General features: G+C 29.6%; 2 protein-coding genes across 3 annotated transcripts in view; one reads left to right on the forward strand and one right to left on the reverse strand.

Moving 5' to 3' along the window:
- Window positions 1-16,021: 16,021 nt before the first annotated feature.
- Window positions 16,022-23,893, reverse strand: LOC136082408 (uncharacterized). 2 transcript variants are annotated; one of them, XM_065801624.1, is made up of 4 exons: window positions 22,972-23,893; window positions 22,594-22,741; window positions 22,227-22,330; window positions 16,022-16,223 (listed from the first exon to the last, which is right to left on the reverse strand). In XM_065801624.1, exons 1-4 carry the CDS (start codon window positions 23,125-23,127, stop codon window positions 16,197-16,199), a joined length of 435 nt encoding a protein of 144 aa, XP_065657696.1. In that variant the 5' UTR covers window positions 23,128-23,893; the 3' UTR covers window positions 16,022-16,196. The 2 variants fall into 2 exon arrangements, with proteins under 2 accessions (XP_065657696.1, XP_065657695.1); XM_065801623.1 differs by having other exon boundaries at window positions 16,032-16,419; window positions 22,972-23,891.
- LOC101234502 (kinesin-like protein KIF2A) overlaps window positions 17,041-25,817 on the forward strand; it is a 99,235-nt gene continuing 90,458 nt past the window's right edge. Inside the window, exon 1 of the mRNA XM_065801622.1 lies at window positions 17,041-17,090. The gene's annotated coding sequence lies outside the window, so the exon portion shown is untranslated. The remainder of the gene's footprint in view (window positions 17,091-25,817) is intronic.

The raw sequence follows: 25,817 nt of genomic DNA on the forward strand, positions 1-25,817 counted from the left end.
TGGCTCATGAAATAAAAACTGGAGGCTGGAATGCAGATTTATTTTGTACTTTCATTACAACAATGTTGGCACAAGCGAGTAGGAATGCAGATGTGGAAGCGCCGGTGTCTGTAATGGACAATTGTAAATTCTACTTGAGTCTTTCTGTTAGGCAAACACTAGCCTCTCATGGCATAGCTATTAAGTATCTGCCAGCATGCACGCCACAGCTTAATCCAATAGAATAATTTTTTCTTCTTCTTTGAAGCATACTTACAAACAAAGAGAAAGGCCTCGAAATACGGATGGAATAATCAGGAAACTTAAGAATATTATGGATAGTACAGAGTTTAACTTAATTCCATTTTACAACCATAAGCGAAGTTACATGAATTCAGCTCTGGCTCGGCAACCATTTTTTAAATAAATAGCAGCGACAACAACCTAGTTTATATTTTAAATATATCTATATAAAAATATAAAAGCCTATTTATTGTTTATATAAAATTATATTGGAGATTTTATGGGTGGTTGACTCGCATATAAACGCGCATATGAAAATGACTAAACACGTATATAAAAATGAATAGATGCGCATATAAAAATGAATAACCCTGTAATAAAAAAATTTTGTAATCTGTGATCAAAAGAATAATAATGAGTCAAATTTAATTTTGTGTCAAAATTGATTTTCTCGTGTTGGTAAGGAATGTGATTTGAATCCAATTAACTTCATTGAATCTCTTGGCTGCTTTAAAATACTATTTCATATTCTCATATATTCTTTTTTTTATATTTTCTTAGTTCTTATTATGTTCTAGAGCTTGCAGATTAAGGTGATTTATACAGGCTACCAAAATCTAAATTTCTTATTTCTGGCACAAATTTAGTTTGTCATTTCTTTGCAGCTTTTAAGGCCATAATGTCTTTCTTTAAAAGAATTTTAAACAGAAGCACTATAGTTTAAAAAAGATTAAACAAAAGTTATATATAATTTGAAAAAAATAGACCCATTTTATTACCTAAATATTTGTTTAACCATACCTAAACGAATATATTTGTTTCATATATAATGTATCTGATGTAGTAATTTCATTTTGACTTATTGTTCCAAATTAAACTAAGTTTTTGCTCAGTTTTTGCTGTTTTGAGGTGTAAAAAGAGCTTCAATATCATTTTTCAAAATTTTTGAAATTATTGTGTGGGTTTTATAAAATTTCATAACTCTTTATGTTTAAATGTTGAAAAGCATCTCTCATAACTTGGACCAAGTTATGAGAGATGCTTTTATCTGTGAGGTAGTTATGATTGCCTTGAACTGATAAGATTTCCAGTTTGTTTTTAATCACAGCGATGAGCTGGTTATCATACCCAAAAAGCTTACAAAAGGTTTTTACTATCTCTGGCTACCATTTAAACATACTTATTTTTCCTTGACTAATTACATATTTAAGGTCGAGCGGGGCTAGTTAAGCTAAAGGACAAGTTTTGCAATTAAAATATCTCAAAATCTTTTTGTATGACAATACATTTAATGGATAAAAGTTAGAGTATTAGAATGGTAATACTATGCGCAACAAAAGGTTGTTGGATAACAGTCGAGTATAATGCACAGGCAGTTTTTTAATTTAAACTTTAAAAGAGAAAAAAATTGTGTTTGCTTTTCTCTTAGATGCTTATAAATTTTTTTTTATCTGCCATTACTTAAGTATTGTTATTTTACCAATTTATCGGACTTTCAGTTGTAATTAAAATTTTTTTCCTAAGTCTTACTGTTCTTTTTAAAACTTAATTTTCTTAATTTTACCAGGAATAAGTTGAACAGCTTTAATAAAAAACAAATTAAATTGAGCCATCGAATACCAAAAACAACTTTTGTAAGAAAGTATTTTGTAGGTGTAGAAATATGACATTAATCATTTCTTGTTATAATTGTTGTTACATTGTTGTTGTTTATATTTACTGTAATTTCATCTTTAGAAACTAACATTGTTACTAACATTGATAATATGTATGTTACTAACATGTTTACTAAAATGTTTTGTTTTTGTAATTACTAATATGTATGTTACTAACATTGTTACTAACATACTAATGTTACTAACATTGATAATATGTATGATCTGGAACAACAACTAACTTTTATTTATGTTAGTTTCTTATTTCATAGGGACTAAAAAGTTTCAGTATGTGTTTTTTTCTGTCTTTTTCGTTTTTTTCGTTTTTTTCAGTGTATCAAAGGAAAAGATCATTAGCGCAATTAAAAATGAGATCTAAATATTTGACATCACCAAGAAAACCTGCTTGAGAAGCAACTGGTCAAAATTGGGCATAGGGTATTACCTGAGCCGAAAACATTGCCAATGTGAATCAGATTCCCCAGATTGCTGTATAGACGGATGGAAAATCACTCTTGCCGGGTCCAGATTCTTGTTATCTACGGAAAAACGACACCAGTTGAAGGTAAAATGCTAGGCGTGGCTTGGAGTCTAGAGCAGACTAAATATTTCACACAAGGATGTGATAACATCTTGGTAGTAACTGACCATAAACCGCTTGTCAAATTATTAGGAGACAGCACCCTAGATAAAATTGCTAACACACGACTCTTTCGGCTAAAACAGAGAACCTTGCCATGGAAATTTATCATTCAGCACAAACCAGGAAAAACAAATCTGGTGGCGGATGCTACTTCTCGTTACCCGACAGAGAGCAAATCACAATCTCATTTATTCGTTGATTGCCCAACTAGCCTTGCTCTATAGAGCAATATTCTGATTCAGCAAAAGTAATGAGGGGAGTACCACAGGGAATAGTTCTTGGTTTATTCGTATTTTAAGTAGGGTATACCTAACTTAAAATACTAGTAAACCAAGGATTATTCCCTTTGGTACTCCACTCATTACCTTTGCTGAATCAGAATAAACACCATTTAAGATTACTCGTCTTCTTTTGCTCTTTAAAACGTCAGCAATCAAAAAAATTTCTGTAGCATGAAATTTCTACCCATTAAAATTTAGTTCAGTAGCTTCTGGCTAACTCCGTCAAAGCTAAGTAAAATTAAAACAGCCATATGCCTTTAGTTTAGAGACTCGGAATAATATCGATTACTTCTAAAATGTTTGTTGTACATAACTTATCACTAACAAACTCTAGTTAATAGAAAATAAGATTAAAAAAGGTGCTCAATATTCAATTCTCGAACTTACTAACAAGTCAACAAGATTGGACGATAGTTGATTGTTCGAGTTTACATACTATGAAATATTTGCATTTTAGACAACTCGAGTACCACTAACAAAGTTTTCTATTAGCAAAAAACACAGCAGACCTCACTTTTAGTTAGTCAGAAACAGTTAAAGTTTTTGATTTTTGTTCTGGTGTTGATGATGAAAAGTAGATGGACTTTTTAAATTTTGTTAGTCAAAAATTAGTATTAGTTTACCTATTGTAAAATATTAGAAGTTGTTAAGCCAATGGCTTCTTTTTTTATTACCATTAAAACTGTCTTAATTTCATTTTTTTTTTTTTTTTCTGTTGATTAATGTTAGAGTAAAAAGTTTTATTTTTAAACTTTTTTTTTCATAGTCATTAAAATATTTTTCATAGTCACACATTAAAATATTTTTCATAGTCACACATTAAAATATTTTTCATAGTCACACATTAAAATATTTTTTTTTCATAGTCACACATTAAAATATTTTTTTTTCATAGTCACACATTAAAATATTTTTTTTTCATAGTCACACATTAAAATTTTTTTTTTTCATAGTCACACATTAAAATTTTTTTTTTTCATAGTCACACATTAAAATATTTTTCATAGTCACACATTAAAATATTTTTTTTTCATAGTCACACATTAAAATATTTTTTTAACCTCGTCAAGCTGGCTTATTTACTAATTTTTAAGTTCTTTTATATTGTTTATTGACTTTAATTTTATCGATTGGAATTTTTAAAAATTGAAAATTGATGAAAATTATTTCTAAATTCATTATTCAACTTCAAAGTTGAGTAAATAATTTTGATGTTAATAGATGCTAAATATCAATTTAAAAGCTTTCTTGATATCTTTATTTAATTATCTAGTTCCTGATTTCGATAAGTCAAGGTTGACGTAGTTGCTGAGAGGACATAAGCTGACAAAGGACAACCGGACATAAGCTGCTTATTTTGAAAACTTTTCCCATGCATTTCATTGAGGTTGATAAATTATTTGATAAAATCAGCCCAAGATTGTGGCTTTATGGAACACATCTTAGTTGATTTTCCAGCCAAAAAGAGTTTCTTGGTAATTGTACTTACCCTACTTTTTTTCATGTCATTTTGACATTTTCTAACTTTTGGATTCTAAAGAAACCTCTGTCACGTTTTTTAAATGAAAATTATTTGGTATTCGGCAGGTTTTCTGGCATTTTTTTAATAATAATGATACTTTCCAGTTCTATTATTTATATACTTCAAAATATGCGGGTTTATTGCAACTAACTATTAAGTTATTTAAACTAATTAGTTTTATTTTTACATTTCTTACTATTCCACAAAACAAAAAACGTAAAAATGTTTACTTTTATTTTCCTTTTTTTAAGTAATTATTTTAAAATTTAAAAAAAAAACTTAAAAAAAGGAAGGGATTTTTTGTATTATTAAGAAGGAATTATTTGTATTATGTAAACATTGTTTGTAGTCTTGTGTTACGCACTCGCTTAACCTTCAGTTTTAATAAAGCTATTTATATTTCTACTTTTTAAACACCATGTTAATTTCATTATTATTATAGTTAAGTTGCTCCCAGAAGTACTTACGGACTTATCACTGATTACCACGGAGATGCATTTAAATAGGAAGTTCACGCCTCCTTCCATACCAATGTCGTTTATTGGGCTAAAGCCGACATCGAAACTCGAACATCTGGGTTTTTTAAATTGTAACTTTTGGCTCTTTGTCAAAAGGTTGCTGACCCCTGGTTCATACAATTTGTTATTTGTATTTTTTGTTATACTAGACTCTGTTAGAAACAAATGGCTTTCACTGTGAAATTGGATAAAGTCTAGAATTAAAGTGAGAAGGATTAGCATACTCACGGATTGTGACTGTGCATTGTACATAAACTATGATAAATATTTAACAAAATCATTGCAATTGATTCATTCAAATGGGTGGGGGTTATCGAATGTTGACGTAATTTTACAGGGTGGGTCTCTGGAATTTTGACAAGTTGTTGACAAGGGGGAGGAGGAGGAGGTTAAAATTGCCAAAAAATGGTTGACGTAAGTAATGGACAGTCCCAATTTAAAATATATTTTATTGATATCAAAAACTGAGTTGTGTTTTCATCCATGTATATATTAAAGATGGAATTTTTTTCTATTCTATTCTTTCCCATAAGTTTACGCATTTTCTATGTACATATAAATTTTTATCTAATTATTTTGAAAAAGCTCATACTCTATTTGGTAACTTTATTTAGTTTGATTAAAACTTATTAACAAATTAAAAACTAAGCACATCTTTGAAAACTTGTTTATTTTTTAGATTATAAATTTGAAATTTTCACGTCTTTATTGCTACTTTACACAAAGATCGGGAAGAGTTTATGGGTGGTGCCAAAGATCACTAAATGCAGCAATATGTTATACATTTTAAAAAAAGAACAAAGAAATTACTTAAAATGCTCAGATGCTGAGATTTTAAAAGATAAAAAAAATTGATTTTAATGCAAATGAAAAAAAGATGAAAAAAATGAAAAAAGAAATGTCAGAGCAAAAGCGTGTACTAAAAGCAAAACAAGAAATTTATATAAACATTTGCCCATAATGCAACTTGATGAATTAGATCCTTTTATGTCCGAAAAAATTGTCGGAAGATAACTCAATATGGCTAAAAATGGTACGTACTAACAAATTAAAGTCTGTCACGTATGATAGGGGGGTAAATAAAAAATGTAAATAAAAGAAACAAGGACAGAATCTACACTACTTCTTACTGGAAAAATGACGCTGATTTGAATGCTGATGACTATTGCATGAAAAAAAACTTCAGTTTGCAGCTGATGGTGTATCAAAGTTAATAGTTTCGTAATTAGATAATGTAATAACGTGCAATATTTTATTAATGTGATAACAAAATATGCACTATAAGTGGTACAATAGACAAAAAAAAGTATGATAAAGGGTAATAATGTTAATTATGTGTTTTAAACAATGTATATTATATTTATTATATATTTATATGTATATTATACTACATTTAAATAAAATTAAATGATATATGTTTATTGTAGGGGTGTACCGGAATGGATTTTTTCAATTCCGGCTGGAACCGGATTTGCCGGAATTATAAAGAGGTATTTTAAAACAAATGATGTCACAAATACATTAGCAGAATATAAGTTATGCCACAAAAATGTTAAACGTGGTAGCATCCCAAAAGCTTTTAGCACGACACTACTCCATATGCATTTTAAAAAATAACATATGGATACATATGATGAGGCTAAACAAGAAGTATAGAAAATGGAAAAAAAATCAAAAGCAGAGACACCACGAGAGAGAAAATTGGTAGCAATTGCATAGATGATTTTGTTCCTAAAAAAGTTTGGAATATAAAGGACTCTCGCCCCTCCAAAGTTAATCAAAGAATAATAAATTTTATTGCGATGGACAATCAACCTTTTTTTGAAGTTGAAGATCAGGGGTTCATTAAATTGATTGCTCACTTGCAACCAAAATACCTAATTCCAAATAAAAAGTCTTTTAAGAAAACAATGCTACCAGCATCCTACGAAAATTAAAAACCGTAGTATTTAATGACATAGTTGCATTTCTGCAACTGATCATATTTTATTTACAACAGATATTTGGACAAATACCCATAGTAATGATGCTTTTGTATCATTGACTGCGCATTGGATCACAGATAGTTTTATTAAAAAGGATTGTGTTCTACACTGTAAGCATTTTCCAGGATCCCACTCAGGAATAAATATTTAAAATTTATTTGATGCGATGCTAGTTGATTGGGATGTCCGAAAAGAAAATATATAGTCCTTCGAGACAGTGCTTATAACATACAACTTGGAATTGACTTGACAGAGTCCTCAGGAATCTCATGTTTAATTCATCAACTGCAGCTAGTTATCAAAGACGCCTTTTTTGATCAGGTTGCAGTATACGACATGATAAAGAAATGCAGAAGCATTTTCACTCATTTTAACCATTCAAGTTTGGCTTGCACCAAATTAAAAGAAATACAGAAAGAATTAGATTTCAAAATTTCAAAACCTTTATTACCAATCCAAGATGTTCCAACGATGTAGAATAGTACATATTTAATGTTGGATCGAATTGAGACTCGCAAAAGATCTATACAACTTTACACAGCAGACCACTTTCATTTAATAAATTTAATATTAAGTTCAATTCTTTGAGGTCAGTTAATCCTGCAACTGGTAACATGTAACCCAGTACAATCTGCTTCACGTCCTGCTGCCTTGTAGGATACGCCTTTTTAGGCTATGGCTAGAAGATGCCAACTCCGACTTAAAAAACCCCCTGTCTGGGGCTCTTGGTTAAGTAAAGGCTAAAAATGTTAAAAAAATACTCATCTTGGGCAGATGTTAAATGCATCCTAGGCAAAAACTTTAGGGGTAAACAGATTTTTTCTGTTGACCAGCCTCGCACCCCTTCTTCATCTATTAGACTGGCGCAGATGTATATTTAATACATTGTTCCTAGTTTAGAATGTTGAATGCTGGATTTTCTTGACTCAATGCATGGGTTTTGCTTGCGTCTCTGTTTTTATGACTAGGCAGCTCATTCCATTATCTCCTAGTGAGGGTACAGCTCTAAAACTCAGTTTTATGGTTCTGAGGCCGGCTGGTAGTCAGGTTTCACGAACTCTGTTGTAGGAATCAGCCTCCCGAACTCTGTGGATGGAATCAGCCTCTCAGAGAATCGTTTCCCGAACTCTGTGGATGGAATCAGCCTCTCAGAGAGGCTGATTCCATTAACAGCTAAAAAATATCAAAATATTAACAGTGCCATGTTGCGCATGGATGGTGTCCCTGTTTGTACTTTTGGTGTGCATTGCCAAGGCTACATTTAGAGCCCTTTGTTACGGCTTAGGGTTTATTATTAGTAATGAGGCATTTGCTTGGGCTATTAATAGTGTTCTGAGTACTATCTTTGCTTCGATTCAAGTTCTTTAACAAATTAAAAAATTAATAAAGTACCAAATACTATAAAACACAAAAAACCATGGTCATCACCAAGTTCTCTAAGCCTTTCATTCACTAATATTTGTGGTCTTTGAAGTAACTTTTCTTCTGTTGAGTCTAATCTCTTGCAAAGTTTACCAGACCAACATACCTACTTGCTCTTTGTGGGACTAATTTAAGTTCAGCTGTCTCATCTTGAGATCTTTGTGTTGATAATTATTTTCCATTAATTCGTAAAGACTCCAATAGTCACATGCTTGGCCTGGGCATTTACATTTGTAAGAATTCACCCATTTGTCGTAAAACTAGGTTTGAATCTACAGACAACTCTTTTATCAGCTTTGGTTTTGCACCACTTCACTCTATCGCCTTTCTCTTTGTTCTCTATCGCTTTTCTTCATCTCAAGACTGCACTCTTTTTGATGTTATTACTGATCATATTGACCAAGCCCTCGCTCTTTATCCATCATCCAATATTGTTGTTGTCGGTGACTTTAATGCCCATCACACTGAGTGGCTTGGCTCTAGTGTCAGTGAATCTCACGGCATTAAAGCCCACAACTTTTGCCTTTCTCAGTCACTAACTCAAATAGTCAACTTTCCAAATCACTTTCCAGACAACCTGAATCATTTACCTTCTCTACTCAATTTATTTCTTGTTTCTGATCCTAGTCAGTGCTCAGTTTCTCCACATTTACCTTTAGGTGTTTCTGATCACAGTTTGATCCCTCTAAAACTAATATCTCATTTTTCTTTATCATCTAAATCCCCCTATTGTTGTACCTTTTACAACTACCTTAAAGCTGTCTGGGATTCTTTCCGTGATTTTCTTTGTGATGGCCCTTGGGTAAAATCTTTCGTCTTCATGACGACAAATGCACTTCTTACATAGCTTTGTAGATTCAGGCTGGCAAGGAATATATTATTCCCTCTCGACAATTCCAAGTCAAGCCTCACTCTTCTTCATGGTTTTCCTAACATTGTGCTGCTGCGATTGCCAATCAAAACGTTACTTCCGTATCTATCAGCAAAACAATTCTCTAGAAAACAGACGTCTGTTTATTACTTCTAGAAGCCATTGTAAAAAGGTTTTGTCTAACACCAAAGCCCGCTATTCTCAGGTCATGAAATCTCGTATTTCATCACAAAAATCAGGCTTTCGTGACTTCTGGAGAATCTTTAATAGTATCAATAATAATGGCAAATCTGTAATTCCACCTCTCTTGTATTGTTCAGACTTTGTCACCTCACCTAAAGACAAAGCTGGATTGTTTGCTGAGAACTTTTCATCAATATCATCTCTTGATTCCACTAATTGCATTCTACCTGATATAGTCGTCAAAAGGTTGATCCATTGCTTGACATTCGTATCACTCCAGTTTCTGTATCTAAAATGATTTCCTGCTTAGACTTTTCAACAGCTTGTGACGCAGACAACATACCTGTTATAGTCTTGCAGAAGTGTTCTCCGGAGCTGTGGTATATACTTTCAAATCTATTTAACAAGTGCTTATCGGAGTCTTGTTTTCTGGCATGCTGGAAAGCGGCATCTGTTATCCCTATTTTCAAAAATTCTGGAATGCGGTCTGACTTGTCTAACTACCGTCCCATTAGTTTTCTTCCTATCATAAGCAAGGTGTTTGAATCTTTAATTAACAAACACTTAATTTCTCATCTTGAATATAATAACTTACTTTCTAATCATCAATTTGGATTTCAATCTTCTCGATCTACAGCTGATTTGCTAACAGTAACAACCGATAGGATTTATCGGGCATTAGATAAAGGTGGAGAGGTTAAGGCCATCGCTCTTGACATTTCAAAAACTTTTGATAGAGTTTGGCATGCTGGTATTTTTAATAAGAAGAATGGGGCTCACAGTGGCTGATGAACTTTAATTCATATAAGACTTAATTATTTTCAACCAATCGTTATCGCAATAATTTAGATCTTCTTATATTTATGAACGGTAATGTACTCGATGAGTTATCCACTCTTTATCTTCTAGGATTAACCCTTACTTCCAATCTTTCTTGGAAACCACATATCAAATCTGTTGCAAAATTAGCATCTGCCAAGGTTACATCTCTTTATCGAGCTCGACACTTTCTTACTTTGGATTCTATTCTCTATCTCAATAAATCTCAAATCCGGCTTTGTATAGAATACTGTTGCCATATCTGAGTTGGATCTTCTAATTATGCCCTTTCTCTTTTAGACAAGGTGCAAAAATGCATTTTAAACATAGTTGGACCTGCTCTTGCAGCCAACCTCCAACCATTATCACATCGTCGTAATGTTGCTTCTCTTTTCTACAATTACTCTAATGGGCACTGCTCTAAATAGTTCGCGTCTCTTGGGTCATCTACTAAAATTCATTCTCGTCTTACTCGTCATTTAATTAAGTCTCATCCTTTTTCTGTGACTGTTCCTAAATGTTCCAAAAACTCTTTTTTCTTTAGTTTTTTTCCTCGAGCATCAGTTCTTTGGAATTCGCTTCCTTCATCTTGCTTTCCTGATTCATATAATTTGCAATCCTTTATGTCGTCTGTCAACCGTTATCTTGCTCTACAATCTTCATCTTTTCTCTTCCAGTAACTTCCAACTCTAATTAGTGGTTGCTTGCAGCCTTTTTGGAAGCGAAGATAATTAAAAAAAAAAAAAAGTAAATGGGAGCTAATTGAAAATGTATTGGGACTTTTGCAACTCTTTTTTATGATTACTGATACAGTCAGAAAATCAAAATCAATGTTGTCATCAGTATATAGCCATATTCGTGCACTACATAATTTTCTTGGAAGCCTTGCAGATGATTCTAGAGCCCAATCAATGAAGAAGATGCTAAGAAAGTTTATTTAAAAAAGATTTATGAGTAAAGTTTCAATAAAAGGTCACTTTAATGTACTAATTAGTAAAGTATATGTTTTGTCCACAGCTGTTGATCCATGGTATAAACTGTCACTTTTCCCTAATGAGCAAAAAAATTTGGCTAAAATTTGGCTTTTGTCCGAGATAAAGGATTAAATAAATTCACGAAAAGAGACTAATATGTCAGAAATATTTCAGAAACAGATTTATCTTTGTCCGATAGTTCTAATTCCTCACCAACCAATAAAGGTTGTCAGCCATTTATATCAGCTTTATATGCATCAATTTTAAGAATGGCAATCGCAAAAAGTTTTCTTAATTGCTAGGAGCTAGAAGAATAAAGAAAAAGTAACCCTAAAAGAAAAAGCAAAGAAAAAGGGATAATAACAGATGAAGAGATAAAAAAAGAAACAGATTGTTTTATGGTTGGGAAAGGAATAGGTAAATTAGAAAATGAAGAAGCAGTGTTAAAATGGTGGAGCGATAATAAGGATTACCATCCTCATATGTGATGATATTTATGCATATAGCTAGCAAGGTACCTTCTCGACCTGAAGAGAATACAGATGACCCACTTTGTTTAATCGGATATATGGCTGCTTGTGGAGACTTTTTGTTGGTTGATTAATTTGCTTTTATCATTTAACTTTGTTGATTCTTTGTTCCTTTTTTTTTTAATGGAGCAATTTTCACGATTTATATTTGTCCTTGTCTATAATATGCTATTTAAGTCTGGTCTCTTAATATAATATTGGATATTTAAAAGCTTGATACAATACACATATCAGTGTAAGTTGTCACTAAAAGTGTAACTGCTTTGAAATTCATTCAGTTGAAGTTTTTATGACAAAGTTAGAGGCAGGTAACATTTTTGAGGAAAAAAAAGCTAGTTTGTTGCCAAAAACTGGAGAGCAGCTGATATTTTTGCACCACAATATTTCTAAATTTCCAGAAATCCTGCCTTGATTATTTTTAATCCTTAATTGACTATTGCAAATAAAACTTCATTGTGTTCATTTATAAATTTGTATTTTTTACCTAGGTTTAGCTATTGTTATTTATTTCTCTGTAGGACAAAGATTTTTTGATTTAATTTACACTTTCTGTGTCACATCTATTAAAAAATAAATTTGAAAAATAAATTCCGGCATTCCGGCTTTAATCATTGTAATTTCGGCTGGAACGGGAATGAACTGAGTATCACAAAATCCAGCCGGAATTCCGGTACACCCCTAGTTTATTGTTTACATACAAAATGATATATAAATGTATCTATTAATATATGTATGAATAAAAAACTATAATAATATGTATTAATAAAGAAATATAAATGGTGTGATTTGCTAAAAGGTACCAAGGCATTCCAGGTCTGCCTGCAAAATTGTCAACCTGTGTTGCTTTTGTTAGTTTTCACATTTATTACACTAGTTATAATAATTGCATAAATAAATGTTGAATGGATTCTTTTTTGGGAGTTTGAGATAAAATTAAAGGAAAATTTAGTGTATAACCTTTGACATGACAAAATGTTGTAATTTTTTTTTTGATTATTTTTACAAAATATCGAGAAATGTTAAATAACGCTATTTTTAAATAAACGATAAAATGCAATAGGTACATAGAGCTTAATATTATTTTGGATAAATATTTTTAATTAATTGACGAAAGAGATGAAAATAATGTTATACCATGTGACATAACTTCATTTAAGTCGTTTGTTTACCTATTGCACAATAACTTTTTTTTTCTCTTGAAGACATCATCTTTACTTTTTAAATTAACTAGAGTAATTACTAATTATATAGAGTAAAGTTTACACTAGTTTTAATAATAGAAATATCTTCAATTCACTTTTATTCATATGTTTTATAAACATTGGGCACTTACAACGCGACTTAAGTTATATGTTGTGCAACTTGAAAGTTTATTTTGGCTTACGTTCTCATTGTTTCTATCTTTGAAAATGGTCATTTTTTAGTTTAATTATTGAAATTTAGAGTTTTAATCATTTACCAAGACAAAATAGTTAGGGGTTTCAAACGCTACCTTAAATGAGAAAATGAATATTTTGATGTATGTTACTATGTGGGAAAGACCAATTTGAAAACCTACTTTGAATCTCATTTAAAGTTTTTTTGGTTGGAGGGGGACACACGCACCGGAACACACGCCCCTTACTCTAAGTCAATGTATATCCCACTTGTATGTGTTGTAAAGTAATAGTTTTTAATTCTAGTTTTACTCATTTTGATTAAGATAAAAATATTTATATGAATGAATAATTTGTGGTACTAGGTTGTGTTAAAACATCACACCAAAACTCACATCTTACTCAAAAATTCACTTCTTGTCATCGGGATTAAATCAAAAGAGATTCTGGTATATATAAAAAATTTTTAATGTCATTTGATTTAAAAATAAAATTTTTTTGACGGTATAAATTCTGATTTGGCACCACTTTAGCCCCTGAATATTCCCGTTTGCTATAGACTACTATAAATTTGTAGCCCACTCTTACATCTATCTTTATATACTAAATTTTAAGAGTTTAAATAAGGACAGGTTAAGTTTTAAAAATCTATGTTAAGAAAAATTAGATACTTTAGTTAATTATTAAGCAATATACTTTTTATAACTCTGGAAAACTAACAATATGAGTATAGCTTGTGGGGTTACGGAAATTCTTTATTAAATCCTCGTAATGATATAAAAATACTAATTAATTCAGTAAATATACAACTTCTAAGTCTTGCTGATTGATTTTGAGCATGGAAATTGTCACCAAATTTAACTAAAACAAAGTTTTTTTTATCGCTGTCATGAACTAGACAAAATTCTTGTAAAACTTTTGTCGATATAAAAAAAGAAACTAAAACTTCTTGGGGTATTTCCTTGACGAAAGAAATTAAAGCACTTTCTCCTTTTTTCTCCTTTATTCATTGTTATCTTAATTATGCTAATATTGCTTGGTGTGTTACCAATAAAAATTATTATTAAATACTCTTTAATATGCAAAAAAACGCAATCAGAATTATATCTAATGAGCCGTTTTACACATTCCCAACCCCTTTTAACTAAGTTAAATATACTAAATATTTACCAAATATTTATCATCATCTAATTTTTACGTTCAAAATTAATAAAAATATTAATCCCAAAATTTTTAACCCATTATTCAAAATAAATCAAAACAATTACATAAAACAGATATTCAATGACAGAAGACATATTCGCTGACAGAAGTCCTTACGGTTTTATCTCAGAGCACCATGGAAAAGCATTTAACAAGGAAGTTGAAGCCTCCTTCCTTACCAATATCGCTTTATAAGGCTTGTATCAGCGCCGAACCTTGGATTTCTTGGTTCTGAGGCAGAACCCAAACCACTTCGCCACAGCTGCAATAATAAGATGCATAAAAGAGAAATGATACTACTTCGCACTGTCTTTAATTTATCTAGGGCTTTGGCGATAAAAAGTACTAAGTCTTCTTTTTACCCCTGTTTCAGTGTTAATATTTTACGCAACGTGCTTATTTTCATGGCAAAACAAAAATAAAATATTAACAACAACAAAAAATTTTGGCGGTCAATAAAATAAAAAAAGTATACAATCATCCGAACAAGTTTTTCAGATTTTGAAAAAATAGGTAGTGTTTACTATTTTTTGAGTAAACATTATCAACAAAGGTGTGCTGCATTAGACACTTTTATACTAACAGTCTTCGATACTCGTGCACATTTGTTAAACAAGTATTATTCCTAAAGAACATATAATTAGAGAGTTTATTTTGTGTTATTTTTAATTCATCTCTTTTAACTGAATAAAACGTTTATCTAACTAATTTTTGAGCATGATAACCAAAGTTGCATCAATTACTGTCTGTGGTAAGGTATTTTACTGGAAAACAATACGTTTTGTAAAGAATTTTTCACTTTGCGTGCAGTTTTGTACTCTTTGCTGCGCTAGATGTTAATCGTGAACTTGCACAGGCCGTCTAGTTCTGGCATTAAATAATCTTTTTCTTATTATTTTTTTCTTAGCGCGTATGCATCACATTGCATTTCTTGAATTTGAAACCCATTAGCCAGCTGCGTGACCATTCAACGTCTTTGTTTATGCATACTTGCATGAGGTCCGCATCTTGGTCGGATTTTATAACGCTTTTTGCCTCACTATCATTAGTATAGAGTTAAATCTAATGTTAAAATTTGTCTAGAAGATCAATAATAAGCAAAATAAATGCTTAAGGTCCTAAAACCAAACCTTGTAGTATACCTCTGGTAACGTTTTTCCTATTCGAAGTTTATTAACAACGACTCTTTTGTCTTCTGAACGTGGAGCTTTTCTTTTGTTTTGTAGCTTTGAAGTTTGTGGAGGATTCTTTTTTAAGAGGCTTTGTTGAAGAGTTTTCCCAGATCCTTGAAGATGATATTTGAAGCGTATCCGTTGCGCATAGCTTATGTTATAAGATTGAGTGGCTCAGGTAGATTCGTTTAGTTCAACTTTGAAGGCGAAATCATATTTTTATATATATATATATATCTATCAAGAGTACACTGGTCTTAAAAAAACGCTTCATAACTTTGCAAGGGATGCTTGTGAATAATACTAGTCTGTAATTAGATGCTTTGAGTTGTGAGAACTTTTTGAATAGCAACTTTTGAATACTATTTTGAAAATAAGAATTCTTTTTCTTGTTTCAAGAACTTATATTCTTAAATAAAGAGTTTTTTTTCTTGTTTGAAGAATATTTTTGCTCAAATTAATATTTTTTTTTTAGTTTTCAGATTTTTTTTTTTTATTAAGAACTTTCTGTTTCTTGTTTCAAGGATATTTTTGCTTATAATAAGATTCTATTTTCTTGTTTCAATACCTCCCTGAACTATAAAACAAAATTACAACAATAATTCCGTGGACTATGAAACAATACTACAAGAGTACTATTTCCATGGAAAAAATGAAACATTATTTTGAAATTAGAATAACATAAAATAAGTATATTCAAAAAGCATTTATACATTTAAACAACTCTCATCGTTAAAATAACACTTGTTGTTCTATGGAATGTCCAGTTAATGGCCATGCTTATAAAGGCAATACTCCTCCCATAGGCTGCTCATCTGATTCAATCAAGTGTCTGTCGAGCTTTCATCTTTAAATAAAATATAATGAAAGATTGTATATGCTATCATGACATGGGGGTCATATTCTATTTCCATGACATAGTGTATTTCAATAAGACCTATCACGGCGTCAGAAAATGAAAAACTGTGTAAAATAATCTTTTCGCCACACATAACGATCGCCTCGTCTCCATCGTCTGTTGTGTACAGATAAAGATTTTTTATCTGTTAATAAATTTAACAAACTCAAATATATGTTTAATTTAAGGTTTCCTAAAATTTAACAATATTATCTTTTCATATCTAAAAGTTAGGAGTCCTTACTGTATTCTACAAATAGAGTGCTCAATGCTCTTAAAGAATAAAGCAATAATAAATTAAATTAGTAAAAACAGTTATCTAGATTTTTCAGGAAGCCTGATGAACCTGATGAAGGAACGAATTGTTGAAGAAAAATTAAGATAAGTGTTTTTACTAATATATATATATATATATATATATATATATATATATATATATATATATATATATATATATATATATATATACATATATATATATATATATATATATATATATATATATATATATATATATATATATATATATATGTATATATATATATAAATATATGTATATATATATATATATGTATATATATATATATATATATATATATATATATATATATATATATATGTATATATATATATATATGTATATATATATATATATGTATATATATATATATATACATATATATATGTATGTATATATATATATATACATATATATATATACTACGTATATATATATATATATATATATATACTACATATATATATAGACTACGGAAAAAAACACATACTGAAACTTTTTAGTCCCTGTGTAATAAGGTGTAATAAGATATAAATAAAAAAACGAAAAGGAGGTAATCCACTGGTGTTTAGGGTGGTAGCCCTCCTACCAAAGACTACTTCACATCAATCATTGGTATTCAGTGTGCTGTTAGGTGCAGTGTGAAGAGTGCTGTATTCAGTGTGCTGTTACAAAACAAAAAACATGGTTAACAGTCCTTCTGTTGATCCTGATCGGCTAAATGTAACTGTTTCCATTAAATTATTAGACGAATGGAGCTATGAACTAAAGAAAGAAGTAAGGGATCTTATAAGAATTAACAAAAAAAAGATGATACAATCACAAAACTTATGAAAAGAATTGAACAATTAGAATCAAATGAAAACTATAGAAATACAACTCTTAGCGCATTACAAAGTCCAATTCCATCGTTTAGTAACATTGTAAGCGGTAAAGCAAAAAGTTCTGAACAAAGCATGGCTGTCCTTGCCATGGTTGCCAAAGAGACAACTGAAAAATCAAAAATCGAAAAAAATATAATTATTAGTGGCTTAGAAGAAACTAATGAAATTGATCTAGAAAAAAGAAAAGATTATGATAAAAAAGAAATTAAAGAAATTTTTGAAATATTAGGTGTTGATCATAGTAAAATTAGGCGTATTACACGATTAAAATAAAAAGTCAATCTAAAGCCATATTTGCCATCTAGTGATTTGGTTATGGTAGAATTACTTGATCAAGAAACTAAAAAATGTGTTCTTTTAAATGCAAAAAATCTAAAAAGATTCGAAAAGTACAAAAAAGTATATTTAAACAAAGACAAGACACCAACTGAGCGAGCATTTGAACGTACACTAAGAGAAGAAAGAAATAATAAAAATAAAGAACTTCCTAATGTAGTAAATGGTTCTGAAGGGAGGCTTCGCTTCGGTGAGAGAAATGGAAAAAAGTTCTACTTCGGAATCAGAAATGGAGAACTTAGACGAATTGATTACCACCCATCCCAATAAGAGTAGTAGCAGATTAATACTATGCTCAAAAAAACATAAAAAATACACTAACAAATATACATTTTCAAAAAGTAATAAAAACAATATATGTCAGGCAAATTAAAAAACATTAAATGATGAAAATAATAACCAATTAAAATGCCTTTATACAAATGCTACCTCATTAAATTCAGATAAAGTAGTTGAATTATCATTATTAGCCTCAACGTACAAACCTCATATTATATTTATCACTGAAACTTGGTTCAAAAAAGATTCTTTAGTGAATATTGAAAATTATTATTTACACAAATTTAACAGAAACGACAATATTTCAAACACAAATAATGGTGGTGGTGTAGCAATATATGTTCATGACAATATATCATCATTTGAAATAAAAAAACTCTTCAATTAATGTTACGAAATCTGAACAAATTTGGTGCCTTATCAAGTATGGAAACGAAACTATTAAGCTTGGCTGTATTTATCGTCCACCGTTAAAATCAAAAATTATTTATAATGACGAAAAATCAAATAACACTAACATTGAAAGGTCAAACCAAGCTGACGATGAAATAATTCTAAGTATACAAACAGCAAAAATAGAGTTAAACAGAAAAATATATACCGGTATACTCACATGTGGTGATTTCAATTTTCCATACATCAAATGGTATGAAGATGGTTCTGTCCAAGTTAATGGTAATAAAAACAGCATTGGTGCTAGAGTTGTAGATCTTATTAACAATATAAACATCATTCAAAATGTAACATTTCCAACATTCATCCAAAAAAATAAAATGCCAAAAAATATATTGGACCTGGTCATAACTGAATCATCAGACCGAATCAAACACATAGAAAATTTACCACCACTTGGATTAGCTAGTCAAGGCCATTTGGTACTAAAATTTAATTATGATTTATCAAGTAATAAAGATAAAACTAGTTACTTAACATTCAAGTACAATTACCATAAAAGTGATTTCAATTCTATCATTAAATGTTTTCAAAATATAGACTGGTTAAAAGAGTTAAGCAACTTAAATATAAATGACAGTTACAACTTATTTTTGAATCATTATAACTACATAACAAATATGTTTGTACCAAAAGTGATATGTAAAAATAAAAACAAACCTCTTTGGCTCAATCGTACACTTTTAATCCTCATAAATAAAAAAAATAGATTATGGCGTAAAAATCAATCTTCAAAGTGGAAAATACCTGAGCTTGTCGAACAATACAAAAAACTAAAATCTTCTTTACAAGTACAAAAAAGATTAACTATTAAAAAATTTGAACATAGTTTAGCTTTTGATACAAAAAATCCCAAACGTTTGTTTAGTTATGTTAACAGTTCACACAAAATCAAACAAAGCATCAAATCAATTCGAAATAATTATGGAGTTACTGGGACCGATGGTAGATTCATTGCTGACACATTAAATGATCAATTCAAATCAGTCTTCAACAATAATTCAGTTAACAAAGATTCTCCACTACTTTCAAATCGTACAACTGAGCGTTTATCAAGCCTTCATTTTTCAATAGATGAGATCAAAAATAAATTAAAAAATTTAAATCCAAATAAAACAACCGGACCGGACAATGTCCACCCAATGATATTAAAACAATGTGCTAATGTACTATCTTTACCTCTAACAATTATATACAACAAATCACTATCAGAAAGATCGATTCCTCATGCATGGCGCAATGCAAATGTTACTCCACTATTTAAAAAAGGTGATACCAATGAACCAAGTAATTATAGACCAGTTTCTCTTACATCTATTCCATGTAAATTAATGGAAAGCTTAGTAACCAATGACATTGTAAATCATCTCTCAAAACTAAATTTAATATCTCAATCTCAACATGGTTTTGTAAAGAATAAAGCAATGTGTTACAAACTTATTAGAATCCAATGATTATATTACAAAATGCTTAGCTAACAAAAATGCAGTAGATGTGGTATATCTGGACTTTTCAAAAGCTTTTGACACAATCTCTCACAAATTACTAATCATCAAGCTTAAAGCTTATGGAATAGTTGGAGACCTTCTTGATTGGATTGAAGACTTTCTCACTGATAGAAAACAGAGAGTAGTACTTGGAGAACACGTATCTGATTGGGCTCACGTTACTAGCGGTGTCCCACAAGGCTCAGTTTTAGGCCCAATACTTTTTATAATTTACATCAATGACTTGCCAGACAATTTAAAATGTGTCAGTAAACTATATGCAGATGATTCGAAACTAATGAATGAGCTACGAGTAAAAAATATTCTTAATGATACCACTGACATTCAAGCTGATTTGAATAAAATCACTGAATGGACAAAAGTTTGGTTGATGAAGCTGAACCTAGAAAAATGTAAAGTTATGCATATGGGAAGTAACAACCCACGCTCAAACTATTCACTTCAAGATACAATCAACTATTTAAATTACGATTTAGAAAAATCAGATGTAGAAAAAGATCTTGGTATATTTGTTTCAAGTAATGCTAAATATTTTAATCAAGTTATTCATGCTAGTAATAAAGCTAACAGAATGCTTAATATGTTAAAAAAAACATTTATATCAAGGGATTTAATGTTATGGACTAAGTTATACAAAACATATGTCAGACCTAACCTGGAATATGCAATCAGTGCTTGGTCACCTTATTTAATGAAAGATATAAAGATTATTGAGAAAATTCAAAGACGATCCACAAAAGTCCCAACTATATGCAAACATCTTTGTTACACAGATAGATGTATCTTATTTCAAATTCAAAAACTGGAGGATCGTAGAATAAGAGGTGACTTGATTCAAAAGTTTAAAATTGAAAAAGGTCTTACCATCATTAATTGGCACAATGAACCAATTATACGTCCAGCTCGATGTGGTCAACGAGAACAGTTTGTACGCGAATTTAACAGAAATTGCGATCCACGATATCATTTTTTTAGTAATCGTGTTGCTAAGCATTGGAATGCACTCAATGATGCAACAGTTAACTGTTCCTCAACTAACGAATTTAAACGAATGCTTGACAGTTCAATTGATAGTTGCCTATAGTCATTATATGACTTTAATAGGATCTGTATCCTATTTGCAACTTATATACTATTACTATTACTATATGTGTATATATATATATATATATATATATATATATATATATATACATATATATATATATATATATATATATATATATATATATATATATATATATATATATATATATATATATATATATATATATATATATATATATGTATACATATATATAACCCGATGAATTAGGAAAAATGAGGTCGGCAATAATTTGCCGACCTCAATCTTTTTAAGGTCGGCATCAGGTTGGCAAACGTTATTTGATACAAAGGTCTAACCATAAAACATAGAAACAAGGTTGGCAGTATTTCCGATCTCAAATACTTTCAGGTCGGCAGTTAGGTCGGCATTGCTGAATGCCGACCCTAACTCCGAGGGTTGTATATATATATATGTATATATATATATATATATATATATATATATATATATATATATATATATATATATATATATATATATATATATATATATATATATATATAATTAGTAAAAAACACTTATCTAACTTTTATCTTCGACTTGAAGTTTCACCATTGCTGGATCATCAGGAAGAGAACTCTTCCTGATGATCCAGCAATGGTGAAACTTGAAGTCGAAGATAAAAGTTAGATAAGTGTTTTTTACTAATTAATTATTGCTCTGTTCTTTAAGAACATTGAGCACTCTATTTGTAAAATACACTAACATAATTTACATATATATATATATATATATATATATATATATATATATATATATATATATATATATATATATATATATCTATATATATATATATATATATATATATATATATATATATATATATATATATATATATATATATATACATATTGAATATATATATATATATTGATATATATATATATATATATATATATATATATATATATATATATATATATATATTTATATATAAATATATATATATATTTATATATATATATATATATGTATATATATATATATATATATATATATATATATATATATATATATATATATATATATATATATATATATATATATTCAAGAGTTTTCACACAAACGATCATACAAACTTACAGTTTTTTCCAAAACAATATGCCCAGTTTTAGTCTTTTTTTTCTTAGAACTTTCATTGATAAATAACTGCAGCAAGTAATTCATTAAGTGCTTAACTTTAGTATCTAAAAACACATTACTTATTTAATTATCAAATGATTTCAATACATTATTGTACCTAACCCTAATCAATCAAAAACCTTAAAGTGCTTGAGGTTGGCAAATTTTTGCTGACCGCATTTTTAATTTTTATGGTAAAACCTTTGTGAAAATGGTTTTATTTTTGCCAATTGTAATCTGATGCTGACCTAAAGCAGTCTAAGGTCGGTAATTTATTTCCCACTTTAGTTTTCCTAATTCGGAGGGTTGTGTATGCATGCACACTCACCTGTATTTGATTTGGGTGGCAATGGGCGAAGAATTACTAACTTGTGTATTCTGTAATATAAAAACGTGTCAATTTCTTCAGCTAAGCTGACTCTCGCTGAGTCAACTGTGACAGCAGACTTTAATACACGAGCTATTTCGCCAACAATCTGAATTAAATAATAATAATAATAATAATAATAATAACAATAATAATAATAATAATAATAAAAGCATACAAATAATTTTAAAAAGCAGAGAAAACTTATAAGATAATCCATTAGGACATGGCAGTTTTGAAAAACATCTATTCACTTTAAAAAGAGTTTGTGATTTTGAAACAATATTACATTTTTTCCAATACAAAATATGAAATCACATATGAAAAAAAAAATCTTACCATAGTCACATTAGAGAAACATGGATATTTCTCAAAAACTGTTGCAATTCTAGCAATTCTGTCAACTGGAAATTTATTTACCCAGGTCCTTTTTTGAGTAAATGTAGCATCCAGGCATGATGAAACTACATTCATGTCAGTATTGTTTTGCACCATTCTTGTGGAAGTACAGCTTCAAGTTGTAAAATCATTTCATCAGTGTTTATTTCTGTAACAGATTTAAAATAAATAATAAAAGTATTTGAGTTTTTAAAGGAAAAAGTTCAACTAAGGTTTCGTAAATAATCTTCGAAAAATCACGGTCATCCACAATTCCTGCATCTAAAAAAATGAATGTTTATAAAAAATAATAAAATAAGATCAATGATAAAAAACAACAACATCTATTTGTTTATTTTAAAACAACAGAAAGACCCAAAAGCCACTAATACTGGAGTATACATCAGAGGATTTTCTACTGAAATGTTGAAATTGTATTAAGTGTTAAAATAAGTTTGATCAAAATTCTATCAAGTAAAACAAAGTAGTATAATGAGATGTTTTTTAAACATCGAAATAAATGATGCAGATACTACATTTTTCAGGAAATTGTTCCATAAATTAAAAATCAACAAAAAAAACACTTGGTGCTGATAAAAATGTTATAATGGAGCTTTTATAGTTTAAAGTTATGACCACGATTACCCAAGTAAGAATTGAGAATAAAAATGATAGGTCAGTGCCCAGTTTACCATTAAGAATTTTGTAACATGAAACTAAATCCTTAAAAATTCAACGATAGTCTATGTATTGAGCTTTAATATGGTTATGTATTCCTTGATTTTCTAAATTTTAAAAAATTATTCCTGGTTTGAACTGTCATGATAATATTGGTCCGCCGATAAAAATGACCCCGGACTAAATTTCTCAGAAAATATATATCCGCCGAGATTATTTTTTTCTGAAAAATTTTGTCTTTGCTAGAAAAAATTTAGTTAGCATGCGCGTAAATATTTTTAAATTGTCATGGAAACTCGTTATAAAAGTTTCTACTTATTTAACTAATAAGCAATACCCTGATGGAAGTTCAGATGGCGAAAAAAGAATAATTAGAAAAAAAGCTATAAAATTAATAATTTCTGAAGGAGGGGAATTACTATATAAGTATAAAAAGAAAGACAAGGTAACTAATTACGTAACAGAGTTAACTCGGTAAAAAAAAAAGACAAGGTATTACCTTGTCTCTCTTTTATCGAGGTAATTCTGTAATATATAAATGTCGGTAACATGGTAATATGCAAATTTTGATAATTCGATGCTTGAATTATCAATATTTATTTATAACAATTATTTATCCCAAAATAAATATTATAATCTATTATTTGTACATAATTTTTTTTTTTTTTTTAATTTTTAAATATAGATTAATGATAATGTTAATGAATATTTTAATCTGCTAAAATTTAGCAGAATAACATATTCATTATTTAACCCTTTACTTCACCAAACCAAAAACAAACAAAAAATAATTTATGTTTTTTTTTTACCTTTATAGTATTCTATTTCGTTTCCCAAAATTAGACTTTAACGATTTATTGAAAAGATATGGACATGTTGTTCTACAACAACATTGCGAAAAATGAGCATAAAAACAACACATTTTCTCGTAACAAAGAATCTGCAATACGTGTTTGGAACTCTAATAGTTGAATTATGTTTTTCCTTATATCTCCATTTTGTTTGCAATGTCTTTTATACAAAATCCAACCATTCACTACTGCTACATTGATACAATAATAAATAATATGCATATACCATTTTTTTGTACTTAGCTTTATTCTATACAATGCCATTAACATATCGCATAAGTTAACTCCACCCATATGTATATTATACTGATGTATCATATCTGGGCAAGACACTTTTACAATAACTTTATCTTTACTAGACCATCGATTAATTGAATCTCCCAATGAAGGACCAATAAATGTTGATGCTAGCTGTACCACTCCATTATCCATCCAACGTATAACTGTAATGTTAGAATTAAAGTCAACCCGGTAATCTAATGAGCCACATCCCATTTTTTCTAGCTCTTTTTTTTTTAGACATTACTTTTTCAGCACCATGTAAGCGGTTATTACGAATGGTTCCAACAGCCCATATTCCAAGATCCTTAAGAGTTTTAAACAGCTTTATGCTTGTAAAAAGATTATCCATGAAGATTTTATGCCCAATGTTTTTTGGCAAATGTTTAACAAGTTTAAGCACTGCTGCTCCAACTTTACCATATTCTTTAGAAATATCTGTATTTTCTTCTTTGCCAAGATAGATAGTAAAATCATACAGCAATCCACTAACTCCACATCGTGCCCAGACTTTTATGCCCCATTTGTGCGGCTTCTTTGGAAGATATTGTCTGATTGGACACCTCGATTTTGTGGGAATAATTTGTTCATCAATAGACTGACATTCTTCTTGTTCAACTAACCTGCACATATCAAAAACAGATTGCACAATTGGTCTAACTTTGTACAGATGATCATATTCTGCCATGCCTTTTTTCGGCATGTGTATTATCATTTGTATGAAAATACTTTTTTAGTACTTTAAACCGTTTTAAAGCCATAACATCTGCAATTGATGCACATTTAGTGTGTTGAGACCAATACATTCTATATTGTGGATATTTTAGGACTCCCATAGTAATTAGTATCCCAATAAACTGTTCAATTTCATCACAATCAGTGTTAACAGATTTTCCTGTAATTTGTACAGAATATAAGTTTGTCTGATCAGCAAAGATTTTAAATAGTGCTGCATCAAAAAATTTATTGAAGTTTTGTCTTGGAGACCATTCCAAATCT

Source organism: Hydra vulgaris, chromosome 07, assembly GCF_038396675.1.
Source record: "Hydra vulgaris chromosome 07, alternate assembly HydraT2T_AEP".
Lineage (NCBI taxonomy): Eukaryota > Metazoa > Cnidaria > Hydrozoa > Anthoathecata > Hydridae > Hydra > Hydra vulgaris.

What these genes read in the sequence shown, in the direction of transcription:
- LOC136082408 (XM_065801623.1), bottom strand. Translation starts at nt 23,127, where the DNA reads ATGGTGCAAAACAATACTGACATGAATGTAGTTTCATCATGCCTGGAT. An exon ending in GTTTCTCTAATGTGACTATG is followed by an intron (nt 22,742 to 22,971) that starts GTAAGATTTTTT and finishes TATTTAATTCAG; the next exon opens with ATTGTTGGCGAAATAGCTCG. An exon ending in ATATTGTTTTGGAAAAAACT is followed by an intron (nt 16,420 to 22,226) that starts GTAAGTTTGTAT and finishes ATTTATTAACAG; the next exon opens with ATAAAAAATCTTTATCTGTA.